At 50.6% G+C, this 27,049-nt stretch overlaps 1 protein-coding gene across 2 annotated transcripts in view; it reads left to right on the top strand.

Moving 5' to 3' along the window:
• Window positions 1–27,049, top strand: part of CUNH10orf90 (chromosome unknown C10orf90 homolog) — a 217,676-nt gene that overhangs the window by 74,281 nt on the left and 116,346 nt on the right. For both annotated transcript variants that reach the window (XM_047072756.1, XM_047072754.1), the window contains exon 3: window positions 4,464–4,468. In XM_047072756.1, the coding sequence (XP_046928712.1) occupies window positions 4,464–4,468 (5 nt within the window). The remainder of the gene's footprint in view (window positions 1–4,463; window positions 4,469–27,049) is intronic.

Genomic DNA, 27,049 nt, shown 5'->3' with positions numbered 1-27,049 from the left:
AGAGTCTCACCCTCCGCATCTGGTGCTTCCTCCTCCTAACTTGGTGATTAGGCGACCCGGTTAAGAGAATGTTCTAGGGGCAGTTTCCGGGCAGCCTGTGAAACTTAAGCCCTGCAGGAAAGAAACAGATGCACATGGCCATTTTGCAGCTACTGGGCGGTAACTCCTGACCTGGTGTTTTGGCCTGTTATTCTGTGAGCAGAACGTGAGGCAAAGACACACGGCTGCGCAAACGCTGAATTTGGTCCTGTTTGCTTGGGGCCCCTTCTGCCCGATTTTCTCCCGTGCCTGACCTCGCGTGTCAGCGCCTCGCGGGGCCGCCCCAGCCCCGCTCCGCAAAAGCCCTCTTTTGCTTAATTAAAGCCGAGGTCTCGCAGGCCGCAGGAGCCGGGGGGGATGCCAAGGGCTCGGGTTTCGAGACGGTGTCCTCACGTCTGGTCTCCTCGACCTGGTTTCCCGTGGCTCTCCACCGTCGTGCCTGGATCGTGTTCCAGAAGGGCGGCGTCCACACTGAAAATACTGTGGTAGCAGAACCACCGGCCCTGACCCCGTGAAAGCCGGATGTGCCGCAGGCAAAGCCGGGGGATCAGGGCACGGTCGCCCTTGCGCTCTGAACCTCCACTCATGTTTTGAGAGGCCGAAGAGAAGGCAGTTGCCTCCGTTTTGAGGGCGGGGTCAAGCTGCTCACGTGCTCAGTACCCTTCAGTTGATTCCCCATGGCTTGAGGCAGCGGGTCTCCAGCTCCGTTGGGCCCCAGAGTTCCCCGGGGGCTTTCTTGAGGCTCAGATGGCGGGGCCTCATGGCCGGGGTGTCTGGAGACAGGAGGAGGTCCCTGGAGGATTGGCATTCTTATCTGCTTGCTGGGGTAGGCTGCTGAAGCTGCCGCTGATGCTCTGTCTGGGGACCCGGCTTGGAGAAACGCCGGCTTCTGGCAGAAGGTTCCAGTGCCTTACCCTGTGCCGAACTCTCCCCCTTATCTGGCCCCCCTTTGCTTTTCCAAACCAGACGGTCTCCAACTCATGAATCCTTTATTTCAGTCAAATGGAGTGCTCCCTGGCCTTTGTACTTGCCCCATACGTGTTGATTCTGGCCGGCCGGCCTGCCTGCCTTCCTTCCTCCCTCCTCTCTCCCTTCCCCCTCCCTCCTTCCTCCCTTCCTTCCTCCCTCCCTCCCTTCCTTTCTTCCACCCTCCCTCTTTCCCTCTCTCCCTCCCTCCCTTCCTTCCTCTCTCCCTCCCTTTCTCCTCCCTCCCCCTCCCTCCCTCCCTTTGTCCCTTCCTCCTTCCCTCCCTTCCTCCTCTCTCCCTTCCCCCTCCCTCCCTCCTCCCTTCCTTCCTCCCTCCCTTCCTTTCTTCCGCCCTCCCTCTTTCCCTCTCTCCCTCCCTCCCTCCTCCCTCCCTTCCTTCCTCTCTCCCTCCCTTTCTCCTCCCTCCCCCTCCCTCCCTCCCTTTGTCCCTTCCTCCTTCCCTCCCTTCCTCCTCTCTCCCTTCCCCCTTCCTCCCTCCCCTCCTCTTCCCTCCCCCTCCCTCCTCCCTTTGTCCCTTCCTCCTTCCCTCCCTTCCTCCTCTCTTCCTTCCCCCTCCCTCCCTCCTCCCTTCCTTCCTCCCTCCCTTCCTTTCTTCCACCCTCCCTCCCTCCCTCCCACCCTCCTCCCTCCCTTCCTTCCTCTCTCCCTCCCCCTCGCTCCCTTCCTCCTCCCTCCCCCCTCCCTCCCTCTCTTGCTCCCTCTCCCTGTCTTTCACCTTCTTTTCTACTTCCTTCCTTCCTTGTCTCCCTTCCCTTCTCCCCACCTTCCTTCCTTCCTTCCTTCCTTCCTTCCTTCCTTCCTTCCTTCCTTCCTTCCTATGCTCAAATCCCACCTTCAAAGACTGAAACATCACCCTGATGCCTATCTTTGTTATCCTTGTCCTGAGCCGCTGGAGTCTAGCATCCCAGCAGCAGTCCTGCCTCTAGTCTGGTGCCCCACCTCCCTCCCTCTGCTGGGAGGAGCACCTCTGGGTGGAAATCCAGCACCACATGTGCTCCTCTGCTCAGGCTCCTCCAGGGGCTGCCTTGGCCATAGGCAGTGTTTGCCATCCTGGGGGGGAGTGTGTGTGTGTGTGTGTGTGTGTGTGTGTGTGTGTGTGCGCGCGCGCGCGTGCACATACCCGTACAGGATGGGAGGGGTAAGGGACGTCTTGTTGGACCCAAATGCACAAACATCATACAGTGTCTCTCAGGGATTGAGATGAATGGTCATGAGAATTATAAAAAATTCTAAGAAAGGAGGCACCTGGGTGGTTCAGTCAGCTAAGCGTCTGACTTTGACTCAGGTCATGATCTCACAGTTCATGAGTTCGAGCCCTATGTCGGGCTCTGTGCTGACAGCTTGGAGCCTGGAACCTACTTCCGATTCTGTGTCTCCCTCTCTCTCTGCCCCTCCCCTGCTGTGCTCTGTCTCTTTCTCTCTCAAAAATAAACAAACATTTAAAAGAATTCTTTAAAAATTTCTTTAAAAAGTAATACTCTTCTAAAATTCAAAAATAAAATAAAATTCTAGACTTCTTAAAAATTTTTTTGTGTGTATTTATTTATTTTGAGAGAGAGAGAGCAGGGGAGGGACAGAGAGACAAGGAGAGAGAGAGTCCCAGGCAGGCTCCACACTGTCAGCACAGAGCCCGACGTGGGGCTCACACCCGTGAACCACGAGATCATGACCCGAGCCGAAACTAGGATTCCATGCTCAACCGACTGAGCCGCCCACGTGCCCTTAAAATTCTAGATTTCTGAAAAGCAGTAATAACCCTCGACCGTCATCCCTGGGTTGCAGGAGTGTCCGCGACCCCCAGGTCAGCTGGATTCTGAGAGCAGGCTGCAGGGGTCTCTTCTGTTACCACCAGGAGAGGGGCAAAAGTCGGGGCAAACAAAAGCAGTGAACGGCTGCTACGGGCAGACAGGTCCGGGCAGCTTCGTGTGGCATTTCCCACAGGGCGCCGAGCACGGCCACGGCGGGCACGTGACTGCATTCTTGGTCCTGGGCCTCACCTGGCAGGTGGAGACATTCACCAGGGATGGTGGACAGATCTAGAGAAGGGAGGCTGTAGTTGCTGGGGGGTGGGGGTGGGTTCCCTTCTGGGGCAGAGCACTGACTGGTTTTCCGTGTGGTTGATCGTTTCCTCCAGCCCGTGGGGCACCAGGGAAGCACGCAACTGGACCGTCTTTCCTGAGAGGGTATCGTGGCTGCAAGAGCCGGGGGGGGGGGGACCTCGTGCGGCAGTCTGGCCAGCTGGGGCACGTTCAGATGCGGAGCCAGCCCGAGTCCTCTGTCCTTACAGGCCTCACGCTTTGACAGGCCACCGCTCCCTGCAGACGCCGAGCGAGACTGCCCGCCGTGCCAGGCTCCGGTCTGAGCAGCATAATGCCAAGAAGTGATTATTTAAAAGGACAGAACTGATAATGCCTAGCCTTATAAATATGAAACAGAACGAAATCTAAGAATAGAAATTCGATGCTTTTAAGCCTGAAATGTAAAGTTGGATAAGGGGTCTTTTTAACAACCCAGAATCTCTTTTCGACATAAAGTCTCAACTAGAGGGAGATGACTTTGAGGTGGAGAGATTTTTTGAGCTCTTTGTATTAGAATTCATAATGATTTTTCCCCTCTAAATGTTTCAGGGATAAAAGAAAATTACCTTGAGATTTAATGTGCAACTCTTGGGTTTTCGGATGAAAAACATTATTTCGGATGAAAAACACTTGTGTTACTACACACACACACACACACACACACACACACACTTCCATACTTTGGTTTGGCAAAGTGGCCTATTGTTTCTGCCTCTAGACCAGTAGTTCCCAACTAGGGGTGATTTTGTCCCCAGGGGCTCTGGGGCAGTGATGTCTGGAGACGTCTTTGTTTTTTGCAATTAGGGGGTGGGGTCCCAGTAGGTAGAGTCCTGCCTGAGATGCTGCTGAATGTTCTACAAGTGCCCAGGACAGTCCCCACAATAGAGGGTTATCCGGCCCAAAATGTCAGTAATGTCAACCAAGGTTGGGAAACCTTCCTGTAGAATGGCATTGAACTGTTTGAGGGAACAGTCTCTTGATCTGTGATTTTGTGGTATCAGCCCCTCTTCCTAAGGGTCGTACATGGTATACATATTTTCAAGTTTTAAGTGGTCCAGTGCACCTGTTAAGTCAAGACTTTTGGCTCACTCCCGGAGATCACGGGAGGTACCATGGGATACCCTTGATTATGGCATTTTTCTGATGTATAGAAAATAGGAAAGATATACAGCCATGAGAAGAAAACAGAGTAGCAGGTCAGAAGGTGCACATCTCCTCATTCATTTCCATAGGTACGTTGTTATCCCTGTGTCCTCCCCTCTCTCACGTGAGTTGAAGGGCTTTGTCTCACTTTTAACTCTGGAAAGGAGTACCACCCCTCCCCCTTGCTATTCTGCAGCAGATACTTTGCACAGTGAGTGCTGGTGTCTTGCACGAGGTTGCAGACGTGCACGTCTACACCCTGTTGTTTTGCACACCTTCTATGGAAGCCCTAGTAGGTGTCCTTAGATTTCATCAGAATTACTGAAAAGGATAAAGGAAAATCACAAGCGATCAGTTAGGGACGCAGAGTGAGGTAGTCAGCGGCATGCTTCGAGTCAAAAGGGTAGAAGCTGGTGAGGACGTGGGAATAGGGAAGAAGCCCCATCCCTTCAAAGCACCTTAGCACACACTCAGCACACACCCGGGGCATCGGCCAGGGTTCTCAGTTGCAGACCACAAAGTCCCCCGCGGCCGGTTCAGGGGACTTATTAAGGGACATCCCCGGAGGAGCCCCGACAGCAGGCTGCAGGCCGACTCCAGGAACAAGTTCCCGAGACACCGAAGAACAACCTGGGAGAAGAGACTGCAGCTGGGCCAGGAAGCTGCTGTGTCCCCCCCGGCTCCCTCCCTCCCGGAGCTCCCTGTCCCTGCTACAGACAGACGTTGGCTGTCAACGTCTGCCAACCTCAAGATCACGCTGCCCTCTGAGACTGGGATGTTGCCCCCGTGTCCCAGTAAGAGGCCCCGTGAGCTTCCATCTGTAGTGGTTTCTGAACCGAGGTCCTGCAGGGATGGATCTGATTGGTGGCCCTCCGAGTCCCATGCCTGCGTCCTAGCAGCAAAGTATGCTGGGAAATGTAGTTTCGTCTGTTTCTGTAGTAAGGTTCCATGCAATGAGTCTAGGATTGACCACGTGGGGAATTTTCAAAACTTGACGGCGGTGTTGATCCTATGTTATGCTGCCACATGGGCTGGCTGTCTGCCAGTCCGTGTGTAACACTGGCAGATGTGAGCTCCTGTTCGTTTTCGACCCTGGCCGTCAGTTTTGTGCCCATGAAGAGGATGATCAAACCATCCTGTGAAAGAACACAGGGCAAAGATCTGCCGGTAAGGAGGCAGGAGAGGGGAAATATGAGTGACACGATAAGGGAGCACCTGAGGAGAGCCCCCCAGACCACCCACAGGGCTACACGGTGCAGACGGAAGGCTCTGGGGCCAGCCCGGCTGGCCTGGGATTCCGCAACCCGGGGACAGACCTCTACAGCCCTCTGTCTCCTGGAAATGCCAACGGAAGGATGTGCTCCCGGGGAAAACGGCCAGTGGGTCTGTCTGTTCTCCCCTGGTGCACCCCTGCTGGTCAAACGAACTCTGGGACTGGAGCTCCCACCATTATAATAGGGCTTTTTCCTTTCAGTTCCTTTGGGTTCTTCTGGGGAAAAAAAAAAAATGACCCACGTGAGTATTCCTGCCCTTTCATTTTGCCAAAGGAACTAAGTGAGGCGGAGGAGGGAGGAGGGAAGCTGAGCTGGGATGGTCCTAGTTAAGCAAGAGCAGAAGATTCAGCATGTTCTCAGAGTTTTCACTGTGCCGTGCAACTCGGGTTATTTCTCAGCCAAGCTGTGAGTGAGTTGTTTGGCCGGACACCTGTAGTTTCGCCATCAGTGCCTCCTGTAACAACGGTAAATGCCACTCATGACTGTCGGAAAAACAGGATGGAGAATGTGGGAGAAGATGGACAGTGGAACTGGCTCCTAATGGATGGGATGGAGGGAGGGCGGAAATCTGTCCGGAAGTACTCGTGCCCGGACACACACTCATGTGTGCACACTCACACACCCACTTCTTGTTTCTACCACGGGCAAGTAGAGGATTAGCCTCTCGTCTTAATAGTCTTTGTCTTTTTCTTTCTTTCTTTCTTTCTTTCTTTCTTTCTTTCTTTCCTTCCTTCCTTCCTTCCTTCCTTCCTTCCTTCCTTCCCTCCCTCCCTCCCTCCCTCCCTCCTCCCTCCCTCCCTCCCTCCCTCCTTCCTTCCTTCCTTCCTTCCTTCCTTCCTTCTTTCCACCAGAGTGAAAGAAACCAACTTGAGTTAGATTTTGGACAAAGAGTTTTATTAGAAAAGATAAATCTCTTAGGATCTAAAGAAAAGTTGCAAATTCTTACCCCAGCAGTAAGAATTCAGGTAGGCGTTCACTTTAACGCATCTCACCCCCTCTCCTCTTACTTGCTAGCTTTGACATCAGATTATGGACGCTGGCCAGCGAATGGATCAGTTCCCACTGATCAGGTGTCCCCTCCTAGGAAATCTGCCATGGTCCAGGAGGGGCGTGTTGATGGCGTGCCAAGACCCACAGACTCACTTTTGTGGGTAAAGATTATTCCCAGGTAGAATCATGAGTACAGGGGCCAGGCACCTGGGTTTGGTTCTCACCGGCTTCCTGTCAGAGATCTGTGATTGTAAACAAACCGTAACCACTCAGCCTCCCCATCTGTAAAATGGAGCTAATGATAACCCTACACTATGGGGTTGTCTTGAGGACAACTGTGGGTTCACACATGCGAGTACCTGTAACCACACCTTCCGTATGAGTGCTCGGAAAGAATTGGCTCTTTTCCCCCTTACTTCACCGACATATACTTGTATGTGAAAGAGTTTGCAATCAATTGATGGTAGATTTCAATAAGAGACCACTCCTGAAAAAACTTTGTGTTGTTTTTGTCATTCCTGGCGGTGAATAATACACATGCTAAACTTGTCCCAAATTTCAAACAGTCTCTGCTTTGAACAGAGTTCAGTGAAATTTGCTTAGTGTAAAATTGCATCGTGAAATATAGATTTGTGAAACCCTTTCCGAATGAAATCTCGCTGAAACACCTGTATGTGAGCGGTTGATAAGTCTGACCCAGTGGCACTGCCTCCTTAGAGAAAAGAACGCAATGTGTGTGGTCGCTACCCGGGCAGCTGGCACTAAACACCTGCCCGTAAGAGCAGAACTGACTCTTGTTAAAAACTTTTAATTGAAGTGCACTATCTCTATATAAAAATGCACATATCATAAGCATCTGGTTCCATGAATTTTCACAAAACGAACACACCTATGGAACCAGGACTCAGATCAAGACGTAGAACCTGACCAGCCTCCCTGAAGCTCCCTTGTGTCCCCTTCCTGGGATCAACACACTGGCCAGATGGTTGGCTTGTTTTTACTTTGTGCCAATGGAATTTCGCCGTGTGTACGTTTCACGTCTGGCCTCCTTCACGCACCGTGTTTGAATAATCCATATTATTGTATGTTGTTGTGGTCCCTTTCTTCTCATTGCTGAGTAGGATTTCTTTGTGCAAATGTACAATTTATCCATTCTGTTGTTGCTGGGCATTTGGATAGTTTCCCATTTGGGGCTGTTTTGGACACACTTATACATGTATACAGGTCTTTGGTTAAACAGACGTAAGGCTTTCTGTTGAGCAAATACTCGGGAGTGACTTGGAGGCTCATAGGGCATGCCAGAGAATTCCACAAGGCGATTTTACTCATATACACAACCAGCATCACTGTGCGAGAATCCCAAGGGCTCCATAGCCCCATGGACATGTGGCATTCTGCAGTTGTGTTCCTTTAACCATTCTGATGGGTGTCTGGTGGTTTTGATTAGCCTTTCCTTGATGATTAATGAAGGTGAGCACATTTCCCTTTGTTTACAAGCCATTAGGATATTTGGTTTTGTGAAAAGCCTGCTTAAGTCCTTTGCCCATTTTAAATTGGGTCGTTTGTCTTTTTCTTACTAATTTGTTGGAATTCTTTATATACTCTGGACACGAATTCTTTGTTGGATAAATACCCTTTCCCATTCTGCGGATTGTATTTCTACCCTCTTACTGATGTCTTCTCTTGAATACTTCTTACTTTAATATGGCTCAATTTATTAATGTCTTATGCATTATGGATGCATTACAAATAATGGAGTTATTTTTTGTTTGTGACATTTTTCACCTACTCTGATGTCACCAAGGTGTTATTGCCTGTGTGGGAGCTCTATTTATTTTTACCTTTCACATTAAGGTCCTGACCATCTGGAATTGATATAATTGTGATATAATTGATTGTGTGGTGTGAAATAGGGGTCCAGATACATTCACTCAACCTGCTTGGATACCCATTTGACCTGGTCCCTTTTACTGAAAGGCCATCTTTTCCCCCACTGCATTAGGTACCACATTTGTCATAAATCAGGTGATGGTCAGGTTCCAGACTGTTCATCTCCACTGGTTTGCCCATTCTTTCATTAGTATCACACTGTCTTAATTTTTGTTACTTTATGATGAGTTTTTATGTCTGATAGAGTTTTGTCCTTCAAGATTACTTGGAGTTTCCTTATGAATTTTAGAATCAGTGTGTCAATTTCCAAAAAAACAAAAACAAAAAGAATCTTGCTGGAATTTTGCTGGAATATTGTTGGGATTGTGATGAATTTGGGGGTCCATTTGGGGAGAATAGACATCTTTAAATATAGGGTCTTCTGTTCCATGAACATAGTATATCTCTCCATTTATTAGCGTCTACACTATTTCAATAATATTTAAAAGTTTTTAGCCCAGACGTCTTCCACGGATTTTGTTAGATTTATTCCTAGGGTTTAAAAGTATGCTATGATAAATAACATAATTTTAAAAATTTGTTCTCTATTTCTTTATTGAAAGTAAATAGAAATGCAATCAAGTTTTGTATCCTGCTCTCTTACAATCAGATACCTTATTAGTTTCACTTATTAATTCCAACAGTTTTTTTTAAATTCTTTTAGGTTTCTATATATATAGCCATGTTATCTCTAAGTGGAGTTTTCTTTCTTTCTAATCTTTCTGCATTTTATTTCTTTTACTTGACTTCTTTTATGGAGTTGGGCTTCCAGTACCATGTTGAATAAAGGTGGCTGTAGGAGGCACATTTATCTCATTCTGATACTCAGAGAGAAAGAAAGCTTCTGCTATTTTGCCATCAAGAATGAAATTTGGTCTGGATGTCTTTATACCACTTGTCACATTATTTTTACATCTTCAAGGTTTTTGTGTTATTTTTCTTTATTTTCCTTTGCAAATGCTGTATATTATGTAGATTTATTTTTTATTTTTAAGTGTAGAATGATTTATTAAATGTTCAACCACACTTCTATTCCTGCAATAGACCTCACTTGATCTTGATGTATTTTTATATATTTTTTTACATATCGCTGGCTTTGATTTACTAATATTTTGTTTACGATTTTTGATTTTATGTTCAAGAGAAAGACTGCTCTCTAATTTTCTTGTCCTGTCATATGATTTTCAGGCTGTCATAACGTGTATTCCTTTTTTATAGTGAGGTTAAACATATTTCCATATGTTTAAGAGCCACTTCTAATTTTTTTCTTCCCTGTGAACTACCCACTTATGTCCTACCCATTTATGTCCTTTGTCCATTTTCCTCTTTGGTTTTGATCCCTGTCTTATTGATTGTAGGACCTCTTTATGCATTAAGGAAATTAATCTTTTGCCTAACATATGAATGTTCAATATCTTTCTGCCAGTTTGTCATTTATCCTTTGACTTTGTTTATAGTATGTGTTTTTGTCACCATGCAGCAGAACATTCTAATTTTTCATATAGTCCAAGTTTTCAGTTTTTCATGACTTTCAGATTTGGGGTCTAGCTTTGAAGGGTGTTCTTTCTCAGATTATTAAAATATTCCTCTTTTCATACCTGTAAGGCTTCATTTCTTACTGTTGAAGTCTTTGATCAGTAGCATTTGTATGGAACAAGGAACATAATGCATTTTCGCTAAAACAAAGTGACCTACGGTATACTTGGGCCTAAAAAAACTAAACAACTAAACTAAAATGAAATAAGTTCTCCTAGGACAGGACTGAATTTGTTTTCTTCATGACGCCATCCTCACACACACTGCTTCCGACAGGTAGAATTTGAGCACATTTTTCAAAATGGCAACCACTGTTTACTAAGGGTTAGAAAGGCAACATTTAAACATCCTTCTGCTTATGAAATACTTTCTTTTTAAAAATTTTTTTTAATATTTATTTTTGAGAGAGAGACACACACACATAGACAGAGCACGAGCAGGGGAGGGGAAGAGAGAGAGAGAGAAAGACACAGAATCCGAAGCAGGCTCCAGGCTCCAAGCTGTCAGCACAGAGCCCGACGCAGGGCTCGAACTCACAAACCGTGAGATCATGACCTGAGCCGAAGTCGGACACTAGCCTACTGAGCCCTCCAGGTACCCCCTACTCGTGAGATACTTTCTAAGTGCTTCTGTGTAAACTTGGTGTTGGGTGCTGACGACAGGCGGGCAAACAGCAGAGGTTACTGGGCCAAGCTATGGGGAGTTCTGGAGGGAGTCGCTCTCCCTGAGACTCCTCAGAGCCAGGAAAGGGGAGCAGGAATCTGCACAGAAGATGCCCATGGAAGAGAGATGAAGGCAAGGGCCAACTAGGACTATGGAAGTCCCCTGTGTGCTCAGAGGTGGGCAAACACATAGTGTGAATGTAGGTCCTGTGGGGTATTTCTGGAGCTGAGGCTACTGACAAAAGAGGCCAGATCAGGGCACTACTCACGTGGCCAGTTGAGGTTGACCTGTCCACCATCTTAAGACAGGTCTTTCTCTGAGGTGACACAGGTTCTAGGTGCTGGCACATAGGCCTGACTACTTGTCCTGATGGATGTGCTTAGTACCCCCGTTGTTCTGGGAGACAGAAGCTTCAAGTGTGGGGGTTATTTGTGCCCGGGGTCCCAAGTCCCCCACCTCCACCCTCGTGGCGGTGTTCCTTTTAAGTGGCTGTTGGTGAACCACCGGTGTGGTGGGTGGAGGGTGAACCCAGGTGTGGGCTCCTGCCATCCCAGGTGCCTTGGCTCATCTCCAGCCCGAGGGCAGAGGCTGCCCTTCTCCTTTCAAGCCCAGAAGAGAAAAGGATACTTCATTTGCGTGGCTTGAAGAGAATGCTAATCCTGGGAGGCGGAGCTTGTTCATTATTCATGTGCTGCCTCCCACCTGGGCCTCCTCTGAGCTGAGTCACAGGTGATTCCCTGCCCCACTGCCCAGGGTCTTTGCAGCTGGAGCATCTGGTCCGGCCCGGTCCCGGGTGCCCTGGGTCCCAGCGCTCCTGAGAGAGCCCTCGCCCTGGTGAGTCTCATCCGCTCCCTGGTTTGCAGTGAGGTTGTGGGAGCCCCTTCAGGGTGAAATGAAGGATTTCTGTCTCTGAAAAGCGATCACTCACCCTTGCTTCTAAGTCTCAGTGTCCCCAGAAGGACGTTGCGGGTCTGGGGCCCGGTGCATTGAGCTCACCGGTTGCATCTTCAAATTGCCTTTCCATTTCTGATCCGACTTCCTTCAGAGGGACTGGAGCCAAACCCAACACATATTCCCCTGACAATCTCCTGCAGGCAGGCACGTCTATTTAAAAAAAATTTTTTTTTAATGTTTATTTATTTTTGAGACAGAGAGAGACAGAGCATGAATGGGGGAGGGGCTGAGAGAGAGGGAGACACAGAATCGGAAACAGGTTCCAGGCTCCGAGCCATCAGCCCAGAGCCTGATGCAGGGCTCGAACTCACGAACCGTGAGATCGTGACCTGAGCTGAAGTCGGATGCTCAAAGGACTGAGCCACCCAGGCGCCCCCAGGCACGTCTATTTTAATGCAAGTGGACAAAGCTGTGCGCCGGGATTGGGTTTGTGTAGCGGAAAGTGATGGAAATGGCATTGGAGCTGCGGTCTCTGGCTTCCCTGCACAAGATCCAGTGGGACCACGACGTTTCTGGGGTCCTGGTAAAGATTCCGCTATGGCTCAAATAGTTTTATTTTTCTTTCCTTTTAAATGAGATCACGTTCGTTTGAAAGAGAGAAATGGAAGGGTAGAGAAGAACACAGCTGTGTCCGGCGTAATGAAACATAGACGATGCGCAGGGACCTCCCCGAAGACCGCAGGAGTGAGACAGTAATATGGATTCGCTTCTCGGGAGAACGGGGCTTCTTGTTCGGGTTCTTATTTCTTTTCAGCAAGTTGCCTTTGGTGCAGCTGTAAGAAATAGTACGCTTGAGAATGATCTTGCAACATCTCACAAAACCCTTTCCGGGATTTCCGTTCAATAAATCTCAGGAATATCAGTGTGTGCTTCCAAGTTTTCAGAAATTCAGTAAGAATCCTACATACTCTCTAAATTTTCCTAATTAAGTTTTAAAGTAACTCCTTTTATGGCCTAAAAATCATTGAGCCTTATATTATAGTACCATGAAATTGTGCTAAGTGGGTAATAATATATGAACTTCTGGGGGTCCATTTCAATGCATCTGATTTCTGAATCTTAAAGGACAAGCGGGCATGGTGGGAAGTTACAGGAGGAAAGGCAGGCAGTTCACGGTGCTATTGAAAATGCACATAACTCTCCCTTGATTGACACAAACCTTAATGAAGTCCCTGCCCTGAGGAGTTTCTGAGTCTGCGGGCATGAAGTATGCTGTGCCCAGGAATTAAAAGAAGGGAGATAATGCAGCATAAACCAGGGTCTGCAATGAAGTAGAATATGATTAGTGCCGAGCTCGGCACGCAGGGTAACACCAATACTCGCAGAGAGCTCTTGCTTTATTTAATTTTTAAAGAAATATTTCTTTAGACGCATGCTGTTGCCTCTGGTTCACAAGGATTACAGTGAATCTTTGAGTACGGCCACCATCGATGGACTGGGTTACCACCTAGAAGGAAGCATCCCTTTCCTTTCTTCTTTTTCTCCTTCTCCTTCTCCTTCTCCTTCTCCTTCTCCTTCTCCTTCTCCTTCTTCTTGGAAATGGCACATACCTGCTTTTTTTCTGTGGTTCAGAAATACTTCAGGAGTTTCGGGGCTCCTTCTAAAGTTGGATTTCATGTGCCAAGGGTTGATTTTCGTGGGGACAATGACAAGATCATCTATTGTAATGTCTTGGTGCCGTGTTTGTCACGGTCAGCCACTAGCGTGGGTGGGCCATATCTTGTCCTGCAGCAGGGGATGCCAAGCCTCCACTAAACTCCCCTCGCCTGTCATTTTCCCAAGACACACCCTTCTCTCTGCTCACCCTAACTTCTTATGTTCATGCCCTTTCCCACAGCTTTTTGCCAGGATACATACTTGGTTCATACCCCCGTCGTGCTCTGTCTTGGTCTGACCAGCGCAATGATTATCTGAGGTCAGTTTGCATCAGGCTGTGGGATCCTCGGAGGAAGGACCCGGGGCTCCGTTCCCTCTGTGCCCGACACAAAGCCTGGCATGGGCCAGGGTGGGTGGGCTTTCCGGTGATAAGGAACAAACAGAAACGCACTCAGGTTCCTTCACACAAAAACGGTTTATTGTCAGAATTCGTGTTGTCATAAAGGCGGCAGGAATCTCAGTGAACGCCAGGAAGAGCTGTTTTTGTTGTTGTTGTTGTTGTTGTTGTTGTTTGCATCAAGGGCACTACCAATTCCAGAACCCTGTTCCTTCCCGTGGCTGCCCTGTCCTCCTGCTCCCCCATAGCCGTGACTTTTCCCGTGTACCATCGCCCACGCTGGGGACCCCTCTGTGCCCCGCTATTCCTCCCAGATGGTTTTTTCCTCCCTCTTTGCAAAGCCTGACCAGAGTGAAGTGCTTGTCGCTGGCCTGGCCATGCGTCCCTTTCTCCAGCTGCCAGCACCCACGGCACCTGTTACACCCTCAAGTCGGCACCAACCCCAGCCCTCGTCCTGCCAGTGGGGCCGCTTCATCCTCCCACCTTCCTCGCAGACAAACGCGCTTCGTGTTGCACTGGGAAAGAGACGCTGGGAGCTGCAAAATCTCCCTCTTCCCCACTCCAAGCCCCCAAATACGCTGCTGCCCTTCCGCATCTTTTCCCTGTTTCTGTGGGCAGGACACCAAGACTGCCGGCCCCCTGGACACGTGCTCTAGATGATCCCCGTGAGTGTGGGCCAAGCCTGTGAACAAGGTGGAATGTCACGCCCGTGATTAAGATCCTGATCAGCTGAATTCGAGTGAATCAAAAGGAAGAGTGTCTCGATGGGCCTGACCTAATCAGGTGAGCCCTTAAAAAGCTCAGGCCCTCCCTGAGGTCAGAGACATTCTGATGTGAGGGAGCGCCTCCTCGCTGACTTTGGAGATGAAGGGGCATCGTGGCGAGGCCCCGAGAGAATCCCTCAGGAGCTGAGAGTGACCCCCGGCCAACGGTGACCTCAGTCCTACTACCGCCTGGAAGGGTGGGACTGAAGCCCTTTGTCTTCAGCGTGGAAGAGCCGTTGGGCTCCAGAGGAGAACACAGCTCTGGCTGGCCACGACTTCAGCCTTGGGAGACGGAGCAGAGGGCCCGGCTGGTTCCGCCCAACTTTGCACTGAGGTGACCGCGAGGGAACACACCGCCCTTCTGAGGCCTAGGCTTGTGTTTACTTGTCACACAGCGGCAGAAAACTGGCACGTTCTCTCTACGGCCGGGGCAATTTGCCCGTCTCTCCTCTGGGACCTAAGCCTCCACCTGGCCTCGCCGCCACCTTGTGAGGAGGGTCTCTCCCGCCGCTGCTCGTACAATGGCTCCTACGCCACTCATCTTTTCTCTCCTGGGCTGTCCCCATCGGCATACGGCCACGTCCCATTTAGAGGGAGATTCTTTCTTGACCACACATCTCTCCCAAGAAACCACTCCGGTGCTCTGCTTCCCCTTGGGCAGACGTGCACATCGCACACGCCTCCTGCTGTGGCCTGGCGTTTGCCCCTGGCGAGGTCGGCGATGCGGCACCACTCCGCCCCGGGGTTACCTGACCTCCTAGCTGCGGAGGACAGTCTCCCTTCGGCTCAAAAAACTTTCTCCCGGTTGGTTTTCCTCACTTCGCTGGCGCCACGGCTTTTGGGGTCTGCTTTGCTGGTCAACCTCCTTTCCTTGACCCAGCCCTGACTCTGTTCTCCTCTGTGTCTCTCACACACTCCCGTGGCTGTCGTGTCCCCTTTCTGCCGAGACTCCCAGGTACTTCTGTCCCCCTGGGCTCTCCTCTGGGCTGCGGTTGCTTGCACTCGGTGCCACCTTAGGTTGGGTAATACGCCTCTCGGTCTGCATATGTCCGAGTGGCGTTTTCCACACCCTCTGCCCTGCCTGCAGTCTTCTCTCCAGCCTCCTGCCTCAGTAGGGAACCTGGAGGTCATCCGTCCCTCCTCCCCTCCGATCCTCCCTGCATGTGCTCCCTTTCTATTCCAGCTGAGCCCTTCCCGCCTTTCAGCTAGCTCTTCAGAGAGGCCAGCCCCATTCTGGTCCTGCGAGGCTGCCTCATCGCCTTTCTTTCAGCCCCTTGGGATTTCCGTCATAGAAATTTCCAAGTCTTAACAGTAATTCTCACGTTTTCCCGTTCCCCCCCCTTTCCTCTTGCCTCCTGAAGGGCATGGATTCACTCCAATCCCTTCGCGATTCCGTCTCAGCACTGAGCACGATGCCTGACCCATAGGGGCCTTCAATTAATAGTAGTTGAACTTAAAAAAAGTAACGAAGAACATCAATTGTTGACTTGCTGTCTTTCAAGCACAGTTATTCCACCTGAGCCGCTCAGTAAGCCCATCACGTCGGTATTATGATCATGAATATTTAAAAGGTGAAGAAACCAGACCGGAATGGGCGAAATAATCTCCCCGAGGTCACGCCTGCTTGCGTTCCGGAGCCGGCATCAGGACCCGAAGGCAGGCGTTCTGGCTCTGGGCCGTCTCTCAGGCCTGCATCTGGCTGGCCGGCTCATCCACGCGCAGGCTACTGAGGGGAATTAGTGACAGTCACTCCTGAGGAGTATGAAGATGAGTAGAGACACAGAAAGGGAAATGGCCTTCGACGCGGGTGCTGAGATGGCGTGAGATGGTGGGGAGGCATGGAGGGGCGAGGCGTATTTTAACCAGAGCCTCCTTCGTGGCCGCAGCACCGCTCGCACCGCTGAGGCCAGTGTCTGCCAGGCTGGCCGGGCTCAAAGGACGGGGTGGGGGGTGGGGGGAGGCTGCTGGGACCCGCGTCTGGAGCTTTCAGGGAGGAATGTGGCCACAGGGCCACATCAAAGGCTGCCGGGACTCTGCTTCCTCCCCCGGAATGGAGACTGCTTGCACGGGGATGGCTCTTTTCTCATCTCTTTGTTTTCTGTTTCCAATTTGTTCAAATGACAAGGAGCTTTGAAGTGCCTTAAAGCAGCCCAGTGCAGGGCCTGGGAGCGCTGAGTGGTGAGAAGTTTCCCGTTTCCCTGGAAACATGCCAGTTTTCCAGATGCTGATGCAGAAGGACATTTTTTAAAGCAGAGCTTGGGGCTGCTTACACGGGCCCTGTTTTTAGGGGGAGTGACAGTAAATTGATTGATGCACTTAGTCTGAAAGATATATACATCTTTCATGCACGCGCATGCGTGTGTGTGTGTGTGTGTGTGTGTATTTTTAAACCTTGGGTCTAGACTCTTATTCCTAAATTTATAATTGAGACAACACACAGTTATCTTCACTTTGAACTGGATGACTTGGGGAGACCACTTAGCAGTCACGCCACACACGAGTGGGAAGCAGAGGAAAGCGAGAACAACGCCAGTCGTGTGCCAGAGTGGATGTGGAACAGGCCTGGCCGTTCCTACGTGAGATGGGGGAGGTTTGCTATGGTTTCCACCAGCCGACTCCTCCAGGCTGCAAAAGGCAGACCCTTCCTCTCCTGTTGGAGACGAGAGCTCCGAGTGTGTGTAGGAAGGAGGCCTTTCCGGCACAGGTGAGGGTGAGGGCTGGTTGGGAGCTTTCCCCTTCATCCGGCACCACGGGTCCATCGCCTCGTTCCGTAGCGGGAAGGTATATATGGTTTGGAGTCAGGAATGCGGGCTTTGCTGACGTCTCGTTTCCAGCTGTGGCTCTGTCTGTCTGTGGGACGTTGACAGCTCACTTATACCACAGACAGTGGTGGGAATAACCCCACGCCTAACTCATAGGGGGCCTTGGAGACAAGATACCATGACATTTTCAATACCCTTAGCCCAGCCCCAGCCCTTGGTGAGTGCTTGGTGGAGGTGGCCATTGGGTGTCGCTGTTCTTGTCCCCCTTCCTACTCTTGTTTGCTGCTGACGTGTTCCCAGAACTTGGGAGAGTCACTTTGGGAACCGTGGTTTCCTTGTCTGCTGAGCAAGGAAGGGTGGCAGGATTCATTTAGCAAACACTGCTGGTGTGCCAACAGTAAGGCAGGCATTGGCGGGCGCCTGGGACGCGAAACCTGACGGGACCCAGCCCTCCTGCTGCTGGGACAGGCCTGTCCCCTCCGACAGCCAGGCCTCTTGCTCACTGACAGTTTTGAGGCTTGACTGTTGACTTGTGTTTGGGATGGAGGGAGGGGAATGGCCTGTGGAGGGGACTTTGTCCCTGCTGCTACCTCAGTGGAGGCCACCCTTGCTGCCTGTAGGTCTTGGCCTTTAGAACCCACATCACCTCTGGACCATCTTCCTATGCTTACCGCAGTCTGGTAGGGGTTTCAACCTTGTTACTCACACGGATGTTTCCAGGGGCCCAATGATACTAAAATGCTCAGTTTGAGGGGCGCCTGGGTGGCTCAGTCGGTGAAGCGTCCGACTTCGGCTCAGGTCACGATCTCGCGGTCTGTGGGTTTGAGCCCCGCGTCGGGCTCTGTGCCGACAGCTCGGAGCCTGGAGCCTGCTTCGGATTCCGTGTCTCCCTCTCTCTCTGCCCCTGCCCTGCTCACACTCTGTCTCTGTCTCTCAAGAAGTGAATAAATGTTAAAAATAAATAAATAAATAAATAAATAAAATGCTCTGTGTGGGAAGGAATGTCACCACCAACACCTGATGATGTATTTCCAGATTTCTCCTGAGCACAGAGCTCTGTGGAGCTTGGTGCTTTAGAACCCTGCCCCCACGCCCCCTGGAGCAGACAGCTGTCTGTCTAAACCACGGCTCTCCATCGGAGCACGTTTCCCCTTGTCTGGAGACCGTTTCGGCTGCCACAACTGGGGTGGATGGGGGCGGGAATGGTGCTGAGTCCCCGCAGTGCACAGGATGGCCCTGCACAGAGAAGGCTCCGGCCCAGAGGTCGGCAGTGGCGCGGTGGAGAAGGCCTGTTCTGAGCTCTCCTGTCCTTGACTTCAGCATTCTGGCCCCTGTGCTGGATGGTGAGTCACTTGAAGGCAGGGACTGTATCTCGCTGACCCTTGGCAAGTGTCAGCGGCCTGACTGATGGTGTGCATCTCAGCGGATCAGCTGTTGCGGCCAGCTGTTCTGGTCTCGGGACCAGGCAGGGTCACTGGAGGCGAACGAGCAGAGACCCGGTTCAGCAGGACGGCCTGGGCTGAGTTCCTCCTGTTCCAAGCTCGCCGACGCCAGTGCAGGCTGGCAAGGCGCCCTGTCGACACAGCCCCCCCCTGCCACACCCATCAGTGTGCACTGGGCACAGGGCCTCGTGCCAGCCGCACAGCTGCAACTTAAGCGGTCGCATTTAACCCCCACAACTGCCCTCTGAGGAAGGGACCGTGAGTGTCCCCCTCTTCTAGACGGGGAAGTGGGCTCGGGAGGTCACAGCTCTCCTGTCCACAGCTGTACATCTAGTGAGCACTTGCGTTTGGCCACTTGTGGCTCCTGGTAAAACCCTAGTAAAGCCAAAGCAGATCTCTACTCGCGCTGCCCTGGATCCCCTTGTCCATTTGGAGTGGGAGCTGGGGCCTCGGGGCCAATCCTGTCATATGGTAGACGGGAGATATGTGGCACGCGTGCTGCGGGCCAGGGTCTGCTGTGTTTGGCCCCATACCGCCACGCTACTGGATGTGCTGTCTCCACGGAGTATGCCGCAGTGCCCGGGCAGGTCCGGTGGCGGGCTGGTCCATCCGTAACAGCAACCAGCGAGAAGGAAGAGTCACCCTGAATCGTAGTATTTGCCCTTTCTGTGGTGCAAACGCTCCCACCGTGGCAGGTTCCAAAACGTCCACACGATGCCGCTGAGCGCGGAGTTGGTGGCGGGGGGGGGGGGTGGGGGAGAGCTGCAGCAGCTTGTGTCTCGCAAGCCGCTCGTCCGTGGGACACCCTGCCAGTGGCCTTGAGGAGGGAGCCGAGTCAGACGTCCTAGTCCCCAGGAATCTCCGTTTCTGCAAAGTGAGGAAACCGCAGCCCCACGTTGGCGATGGCGTCACGTGCATTTGGTAAATTACCAAAGGAGGGAAGCTCCTGGTGGTTTCACTGGGGACCTCTGGCAGCTTTGTTCCTTGGATGGTGCTGGCTCTCAGATGGGTTATAGGGCTCCTTGCGGCAGGCTCTCAGCCTATTGGCTGTAACCGTGCAACTGATGCCTGTTAGCACTGGAGGTGACTTCTGAACCTAAAGTAGTCCCTGTCTGCAGGTTGCTTTGTGCCCATTTGACAGGTAGACCACTCTGCATGTCAGCAAGGTCGCCCAGTCTACCCGGGGTGGCACAGGTAGCAATTCATGGAGCCAGAATTCCCATCTGGCGGGTCTGCGGCGGCGTGCAGAGACCCAGGAGGGTTCTGTTTAGAAGAATGTCTCCAGGGGCTCGGGTCCTGGGCTAGCCCTTCGGAGCTTCTGGAAGAAGAATGCAGGGAGCGTCCGTTAAAGATGTCTGTCCCCGGCAGCTGTCTGTCCTGGGTGTGCCGGGCCTTTGGGCTTCGCGGTCACTGTGCCGGGGAGAGGAGGCTGGCCGCCGGGCAAACCCCTTTGGGTCCAGGAAGCTGTGGGTGCGGGCAGAGCTTCCCGTGGGGAGAAGGACCTCCTTCCCCTCCCGCCCTCAGGGCCCCTCTGGGCTGTGCTCTGCACAGCACTGTTGGGAAGGCACCCACCACCCACCTGCAACTTAGCCTGCCAGCACCTCCGCTGGGGGTGGGGGGTGGGGGTGGCCCTCTGGCTCCTCGCTGCCAGGAATTAATGCTTCATCCCAGGCCTGAGGGCTTTTCCTAATTGCAGGGACCTTCCTTGTCACAGCTTTTACCCTCCTAATTCAGCTCTCGGTAGGGGTTCCCTTCTCACTTAACTTCCAAATTTACACCTCTCCGGGCTCCCTGGCATCCTATCTGGAGGTGTTGATGGGTGCTTAGCGGGGCCACAGCGGGAGCCGGGGGAGGGGCCTGGCTCCCCATCTGTATCCAGAGACATCTCTGCCTGCTGCTTGCCTGGCCTGGGTCTGCGCCCTTCTGCCCTTCTCTCCCGCTCGCAACCAGGCATTGATTCTCGGGGTGTTTAATGCCCAGCGGGGGCGGCTGTGGTGGGGGGGGGCTCCAGGAGGTGACATCTGCCAGTTACATCCAAGCCTCGTCGCACTGCAGACACCGCGGTTTTCTCCGTAGCACAGAGGGGGAATGTTTGCTTTTACGGTTTTCATCGGGACCACGGAAATGCCGCAGTCCCAACCGCCCCATTCGAAGCGCAGACCTTAATGAACCCGGCAGCGGCATGCACAGCGGTGACAGAGGGCAGTCGCCTGCCGCGTCCCCGACCATGCTCCCCGCTCGCTGCGGAGTCCCTCCTGGCGAGCTGGCCACTGGCAATTTGGCCTCCCCGCAGAGCACCCTTTCCTCGGGTGTTGGAGCCTCACGTAGGCTTCCGTGAAACGCATGGTGAATTTTCATCACGGTTCTGTGAGCAGAAGCAGGCGGTGCTGCCGTTAAGATTAATTAGAGGGCGAGGCCCACCCTTTGGAACCGGCGGCAGGCTATGAATTATATTCTCAGTGTACTTTTCAGATTCTTCCCTCCACGTCTCCCGATTTTTTTTTCCCGGCAGATCTGATATCTTTGACTACACGTGTTGACTCTTTTTTTTTTTTTGTCCACTCTGAACACTTTTTCGAGAGCAGCTGGAATAAAAGCCAGTACATCATGCGCGTGTCCTAAATTATCTGCCAGAGTTCAGTTTACTCCAGAGGGCTTGAGGGATGCACTTTGTACACGGGCTTTGTAGCTCCTGTCCTGGAAAATTATACTGCCTGTTTTTGTAAGCTCTCTGAGCTAAGAACTTTTTTTTTTTTTTACATTCTTAAGTGGTTGAAAAACAATAAAAGACAAGTGTTTTGTGACATGTGAAAATTGTATGAAATTCACATTTCAGTGTCCATAAAGTTTTAGCGGAACCCAGCTAGGTCCATCGGTTTTCACACTGTCCACGGCCATGTCTGTGCCATAGTGACAGAGCTGTAGTCACAGCAGGGGCCGTGTGGCCTGCAAAGCCTACGATGTTTACCCTCTGACCCTTGGCAGAAATCGTTTGCTTGCCCCAGTATGGAAGGGCAGGTGCCTAGGTGGGCGTGGCCTTGGTCCCTCAGCTGTCGCCAAACACAGGCTGGGCTGGTGTCTCTTACTCAGTGATGAGCTGTACTTGGCGGGTTATCCACGAAGCAACTCTGGCTCGAGACCTTGGTCCTCTGGTGTCACTGAAGGCCATTGCAAGGCAGAGCCAAACATGGAAGCAAGGTCTCATCCCAGACGGAAGGCCACGTGACTGTGTCCATTAAGGCTAAGTTGAGCGGCCTCCAACCGTGCGTTGAGAGCGCTGGAGGCTTATTATTTGCCATTTATCACCGCGCCTTGAACGTTCAGCAAAGTGAAAAATAGTTTGCCAATGAACTAAAGTGGAAAATTAATTTCGGTTTTCCTCCTGTTGCGAGTAAATGCAGAAATTAAAAATGAAGGCTCTACTCACTGGTATGTTTCATCTTAGGCTGCGTCTTACCCACTTTGTCTGGGGCGGGGAGGGCTTTGCTTATTTCATGCTGAAAGTGGTTTTTGCTGGCCAATGGGAACTGTCCAATGAGAAGGGGAAAATTCTCTTTTATGTGTGGCTTTGCTCAAAGGACAAACTTGAGATTGTCTGGGGGGAATCAAATGAACTGGTCGTATAGACGTATGACATGGATTGTTAACAGCAAATACTATAAACTTAACCTTCAGACAACCTACCTTCATATAAGCTGTTATCGTGAGAAAGCATGACAAGGACCAAGAACTTTAACGATCCAAACATCACACGGTTCTAATTTCACATGGTTAATCGAGTGTGGGTAACATAAGGCTGTACTTCCCCTGAAACTGTTGAGGGTCGAATTTCAGTAGAATTCCCACCATGTATTTGAAGTATGACCAGGAGTTGTTAATAAGCTCCAAGAAAAATATTCCTGACCTGCTTGCTCCAGGAAATCAAGTCTGGATTATGCCGTTAGCTCAAATATCCCCACTTTGCCAAGTTGGTGTCATGGAGGAATGAGGTAAGGCTCATTGGTTGGTTGCTTGGGATTTTCAGCCAACGGGCTGGTGCTTAGATGCAGCAGAGATGGTCCATCTCCCCCTGGGACCCACCTTTAGATCGGTCCCACTGGGCACTGGCCCGGTATGGCAGTTACAAAACTGCCAGGTTCTGGGCAGAAGGCAGAAGGAGAGGAAGGGAGGGTTCTGGGATGGTGGAGAGGACCCGCACCTATGCCAGGGTGGATGGCTTTTCCTTGCTGCCCTTTGGTTGCTCCCAGGGCAGTTCTGAGCAGCACAGTGAGAGGCATGATGCAAGCACAGGACATTCTCTTATTGACCGAGAGGAGACAGGGGACAGCGATGGCCATTGGCAGAAGGGATATCAACTGTCCATATCAAAGCTCAGCCATATGGGGCCCACTGATGTAGGGACAAGGCCTTGTGTGGGTTTCACCATTTTAGAATGAATGCTCATTTTATTTATTTATCTATTTATTTATCTATCTATTTATTTAAAATTTTTTGAAAATTTTTACATTTATTTATTTTTGAGAGACAGAGTGTGAGTGGGGGAGGGGCAGAGAGAGGAGGAGACCCAGAATCCAAAGCAGGCTCCAGACTCTGAGCAAGCTGTCAGCACAGAGCCCACCGCGGGGCTCGAACCCACGAACTGCGAGATCATGACCTGAGCCGAAGTGGGACGCTTAACCGACCGAGCCACCCAGGTGCCCCTGGAGGCTCATTTTAATGGAGCATCAGGAAATGTTGGAAATCTCTTTATTGGCTACTTAAAAAAAAATTCAAGAAAGGAAATAAATCAGGAGTGAGTATTCGAAATATTTAATGACTATTGGGCACAGGCACTGACGTATGAGAATAAAGGTGTTTAGAGACAACTTGGTCCAAGTGTACCAGAGAGTATGGGCCAAGTATCAGGGGCCTATTTCATTTTTGAAAATTTTATTTTTTAAATGTTTATTTATTTTTTTGAGAGACAGAGACAGAGACAGAGTGTGAGTGGCAGAGGGGCAGGGAGAAAGAGAATCTAAAGTAGGCTCCAGGCTCTGAGCTGTCAGCGCAGAACCTGATGAGGGGCTCAAACTCACTGAAACCATGAGACGGTGACCTGAGCCGAAACCAAGAGTCAGACACTTGACCAACTGAGCCACCCAGGCGCCCCTAGAACAATTTCTAAATAAATGCCCAAGTAAAAGTATTTCTGGTTCTAAAGGGTGAATTTCAGGTATATAAGAAGTTCTCTTTTTCAGAGTGCCACATGTCCCAATAATTCCTTCAGGGTCCCTGCAGGCATGGGTCCATCACCCGCCCCCAGGTGTGGGCTGAGCTGAGTCTTGGGGATTCAGGGTTGATAGCACAGCCCCGGACCCCAGCTCCGTGTGCGTCCTGACCATCGTGGGTATGCCGTGGGAGAGACAATGGGAAAGACTCCAGGGTCACAGGGTGGGGTGACCCCACGCGGATGGAGTAGGGGCTGAGAAAAGATGTCCTGACGTTGCTTGGAGTGCTGGCAGCCAGCACTGGAAAAGAGAGGAGAGAGCACAGACAGAAGAAACCACAGGAAAAGTGAGAGAGTGTGCACCCTGTCTGGAGAATTTCAACAGCTCCTTGGGGTGGATGAGAGGAGACCGGCCAGATGGGCAAAGATTGCATTACAAGGAGTCTCCTACGTCATGCTTCAGCGTTTGGACCTCATCCCAAAGACAATGAGAAGTCACTGAAGGATCTTTAAAGTGGAGGGGTGGTTTGATAGGGTTCAAGTTTCTGTTTTATAAAAAGGTACTTCTGGCGATGGAACCAGAGGCAGGAGCCCGGTAATGAAGCTGGTAAAGTAACACAAGCAGGAGACGAAGGAAACCTGTTCATAGAAGTGGATTGAACCAGGGCAGAGCAAGGAGGAGGCTGGGCACATACATCACCTCAATCCAGGTGAGAGGGGCGGGCTCCTGATGTAAAAAAAAAAAAAAAAGAAAAAGGCAGGATAGGAGAGGCATCCGAGGGGTGCTGGAAGGAGCACACCCCAGGCCTGGCCATTGGCTGGGGGCGAGGAGGATGATTCTAGACTCCAACACTCTTCTTGTTCCCCGAGGGAGAAATTGGAAGGAGGAGGGGGGTAGGAGGCCGTCCTGGGGAAGCTGTCTTCCCTTGTCAAACTTCATTCTCTTCTGAGGGCAAAAGTCATGCCTGTCTGACATCGGAAATCTGGAAAGAGAAAACAAAACGCAAGGGGAGCAGAAAGAGGTTGCCGGTTCGTGCCACACAGTAGTGAGAAGAAATCAGTTGGAACTGCGTGTGTTAACATTGATGAATCTCAATTAAAATGTTGAGCAAAAACGCAAGTTCTGGCTTGATATACTATCTATATTCATTTGACGACATTCCAGATGATGCCATGCGCTGCTAAAGGAATCATACATTTGTATGAACAGAGATCATGGGAAAGATTGACACCAAATTCAGGTGTTGTCGGAGAAAGGGGTGTAACTGGGGAAAGACATCATTCGGGAAAAAAAAAAAAAACATCAACTGTTTCGATAGCATTTATTTCTTCAGCAGTACTGATTATGCCATTGTACAATTTGTTATTCATTATACCTCTGCATGCCTTAATTGTGTCATAATTTTTTAATGTCATCAGAAACCCCATTACCCCAGACCACCATTTTGACATATCCCTAGGAACAACCCTGCACTCCTGTCTAATCCAGAGCCTAAGCAGAGATACTCAAGCCCTACAGCCCAGCCTGCCCACCTCAAGGTCAGAGTTTATCGCTTGCACACAGGTTGCTTGTCTGGGGTCACAGCTGAGGGGTGCACGGAAGCGTCCTTGGCGTTGGACCCTCTTGTCTTCTGTGGGATCTCTCAGGGTCCTCTTTTCAGAGATCACAAAACAGATTGAAGAAATAGAGTGCTTGAGTTGCCACTAGTGATTAAGAATCCACGATCCATGAGTCAACCCACTGAGAATGACCTTGAAGACCACCTTGCCCCTAAAGGGCTGTTCTGCCCTAGGCAAGAAAACGCACTGCCTCGGGACCCAGTCCTGCTGGTAGCAGGGTGCTATTGCTGTGTCGTGCTCAGCTGGTGTTCCACAGACTGGCTCCTAAATTGGATTTCATTTCCAGAACCGGGATGAAATGACGACATAATTTCACCTGGTGTACATTTATCGAAATTATATCAAAATAAGCAATGAAGGAAAATTTCTCTTGGTAATACAATTTCAAGGATCATTTCATGAGTTTGCGGCTAGAAAAACATCAAGGTGTGAACACCATGAGGAGAAACCATCCGTGCTCTCCTTTGAGGGTAAAGGAAGATGGGGTCACCTGGTTCCCTTTGCTGACACCTTGCAGAGTCTCCCCTCTCTGTCCATATCAGTACCTCTTTGCTACCTGCTGTCGATTTTTGCCACCTAGCATGTATCGCAAGTCAGGTGTCATTTCTTTATCGTGACAGGGGACCCGAAATTATTCGTATTGTCATTTTGGCCCATGCATTGCTTTGACTAAGTGCCAGGTAACCAGCTGGTTTCGATAATATCAGAAAGCAAAGATTCACTTCTGATCCGAGGCAGGCTGAGCCAGACATTTTCAACCGATTTGCGTTAACCTGAGGACGACTCACTTCACAGATTTACAGGCATTCACCAAAATTGTATAATTCCACAGAAGTTTTATGGCAGGTTAAAATGTGAAATTGGCTCAGGCATAGACAGAGTGATATCTTTGTGGAATGGAATCATTTCTCTCCATTTCTAAGAGGGAGCAACTTCCGAAGGGAGCTAACCGTTCACGTGGAGAGAGACTTGTGTGCCCGTTCCCGTTGGCATTTCTACGTGATGCTGATTGCTTTTGCGTTGACCCAAGTGTGAATCTGAAGGGTTGGGTTAGCTTATTTTCAACAGCATATGATGAGACACGTAAGCTAATGTGTCAACCTCTGCCATTCCGTTTCTGGGAAGCTGGTGCTTGGGTGTTGCTGTATTTTATGTTTTATTTACCGCTCTCCACCTTCTCTCCCCCGCAAAGCCCAATCCATTTATCCTGTACACATTCAAGGTTAACTCAAAGTCAGGCTGTGAATTGATAAGAAATGAAAGGCTGATGAATCTGGTCGGACTGGCTTATCACCACCTCAACCTGCCCTATTTGATTTCCTGGTTCTAAGGTGGAGTCCTACGATAATGTGCAGATGACGCGTCTCGGGCGGACCAGGTTGCTTCTTTTGTGTGGATCACAGTCAGATTGTCTTTCCTGAATAAAAGGGATATTCAGTGGGAGAGTTTCCAAAATTTTAAGACTCCCAAAGGGGGCACCTGGGTGGCTCAGTTGGTTAAACGTCCGACTTCGGCTCAGGTCATGATCTCTCAGTTCGTGGGTTCCAGCCCCACGTCGGGCTCTGTGCTGACGGCTCAGAGCCTGGAACCTGCTTCGGATTTTGTGTCTCCCTCTCTCTCTGCCCCTCCTCCCGCTCACACTCTCTTTCTCTCAAAAATAAATAAACAT

The sequence above is a fragment of the Lynx rufus genome, unplaced genomic scaffold (assembly GCF_022079265.1).
Source record: "Lynx rufus isolate CCGP_SWC_20201006 ecotype Redwood Valley unplaced genomic scaffold, mLynRuf1.p SCAF_11, whole genome shotgun sequence".
NCBI lineage: Eukaryota > Metazoa > Chordata > Mammalia > Carnivora > Felidae > Lynx > Lynx rufus.
This window is presented reverse-complemented; position numbering and strand designations above follow the sequence as displayed.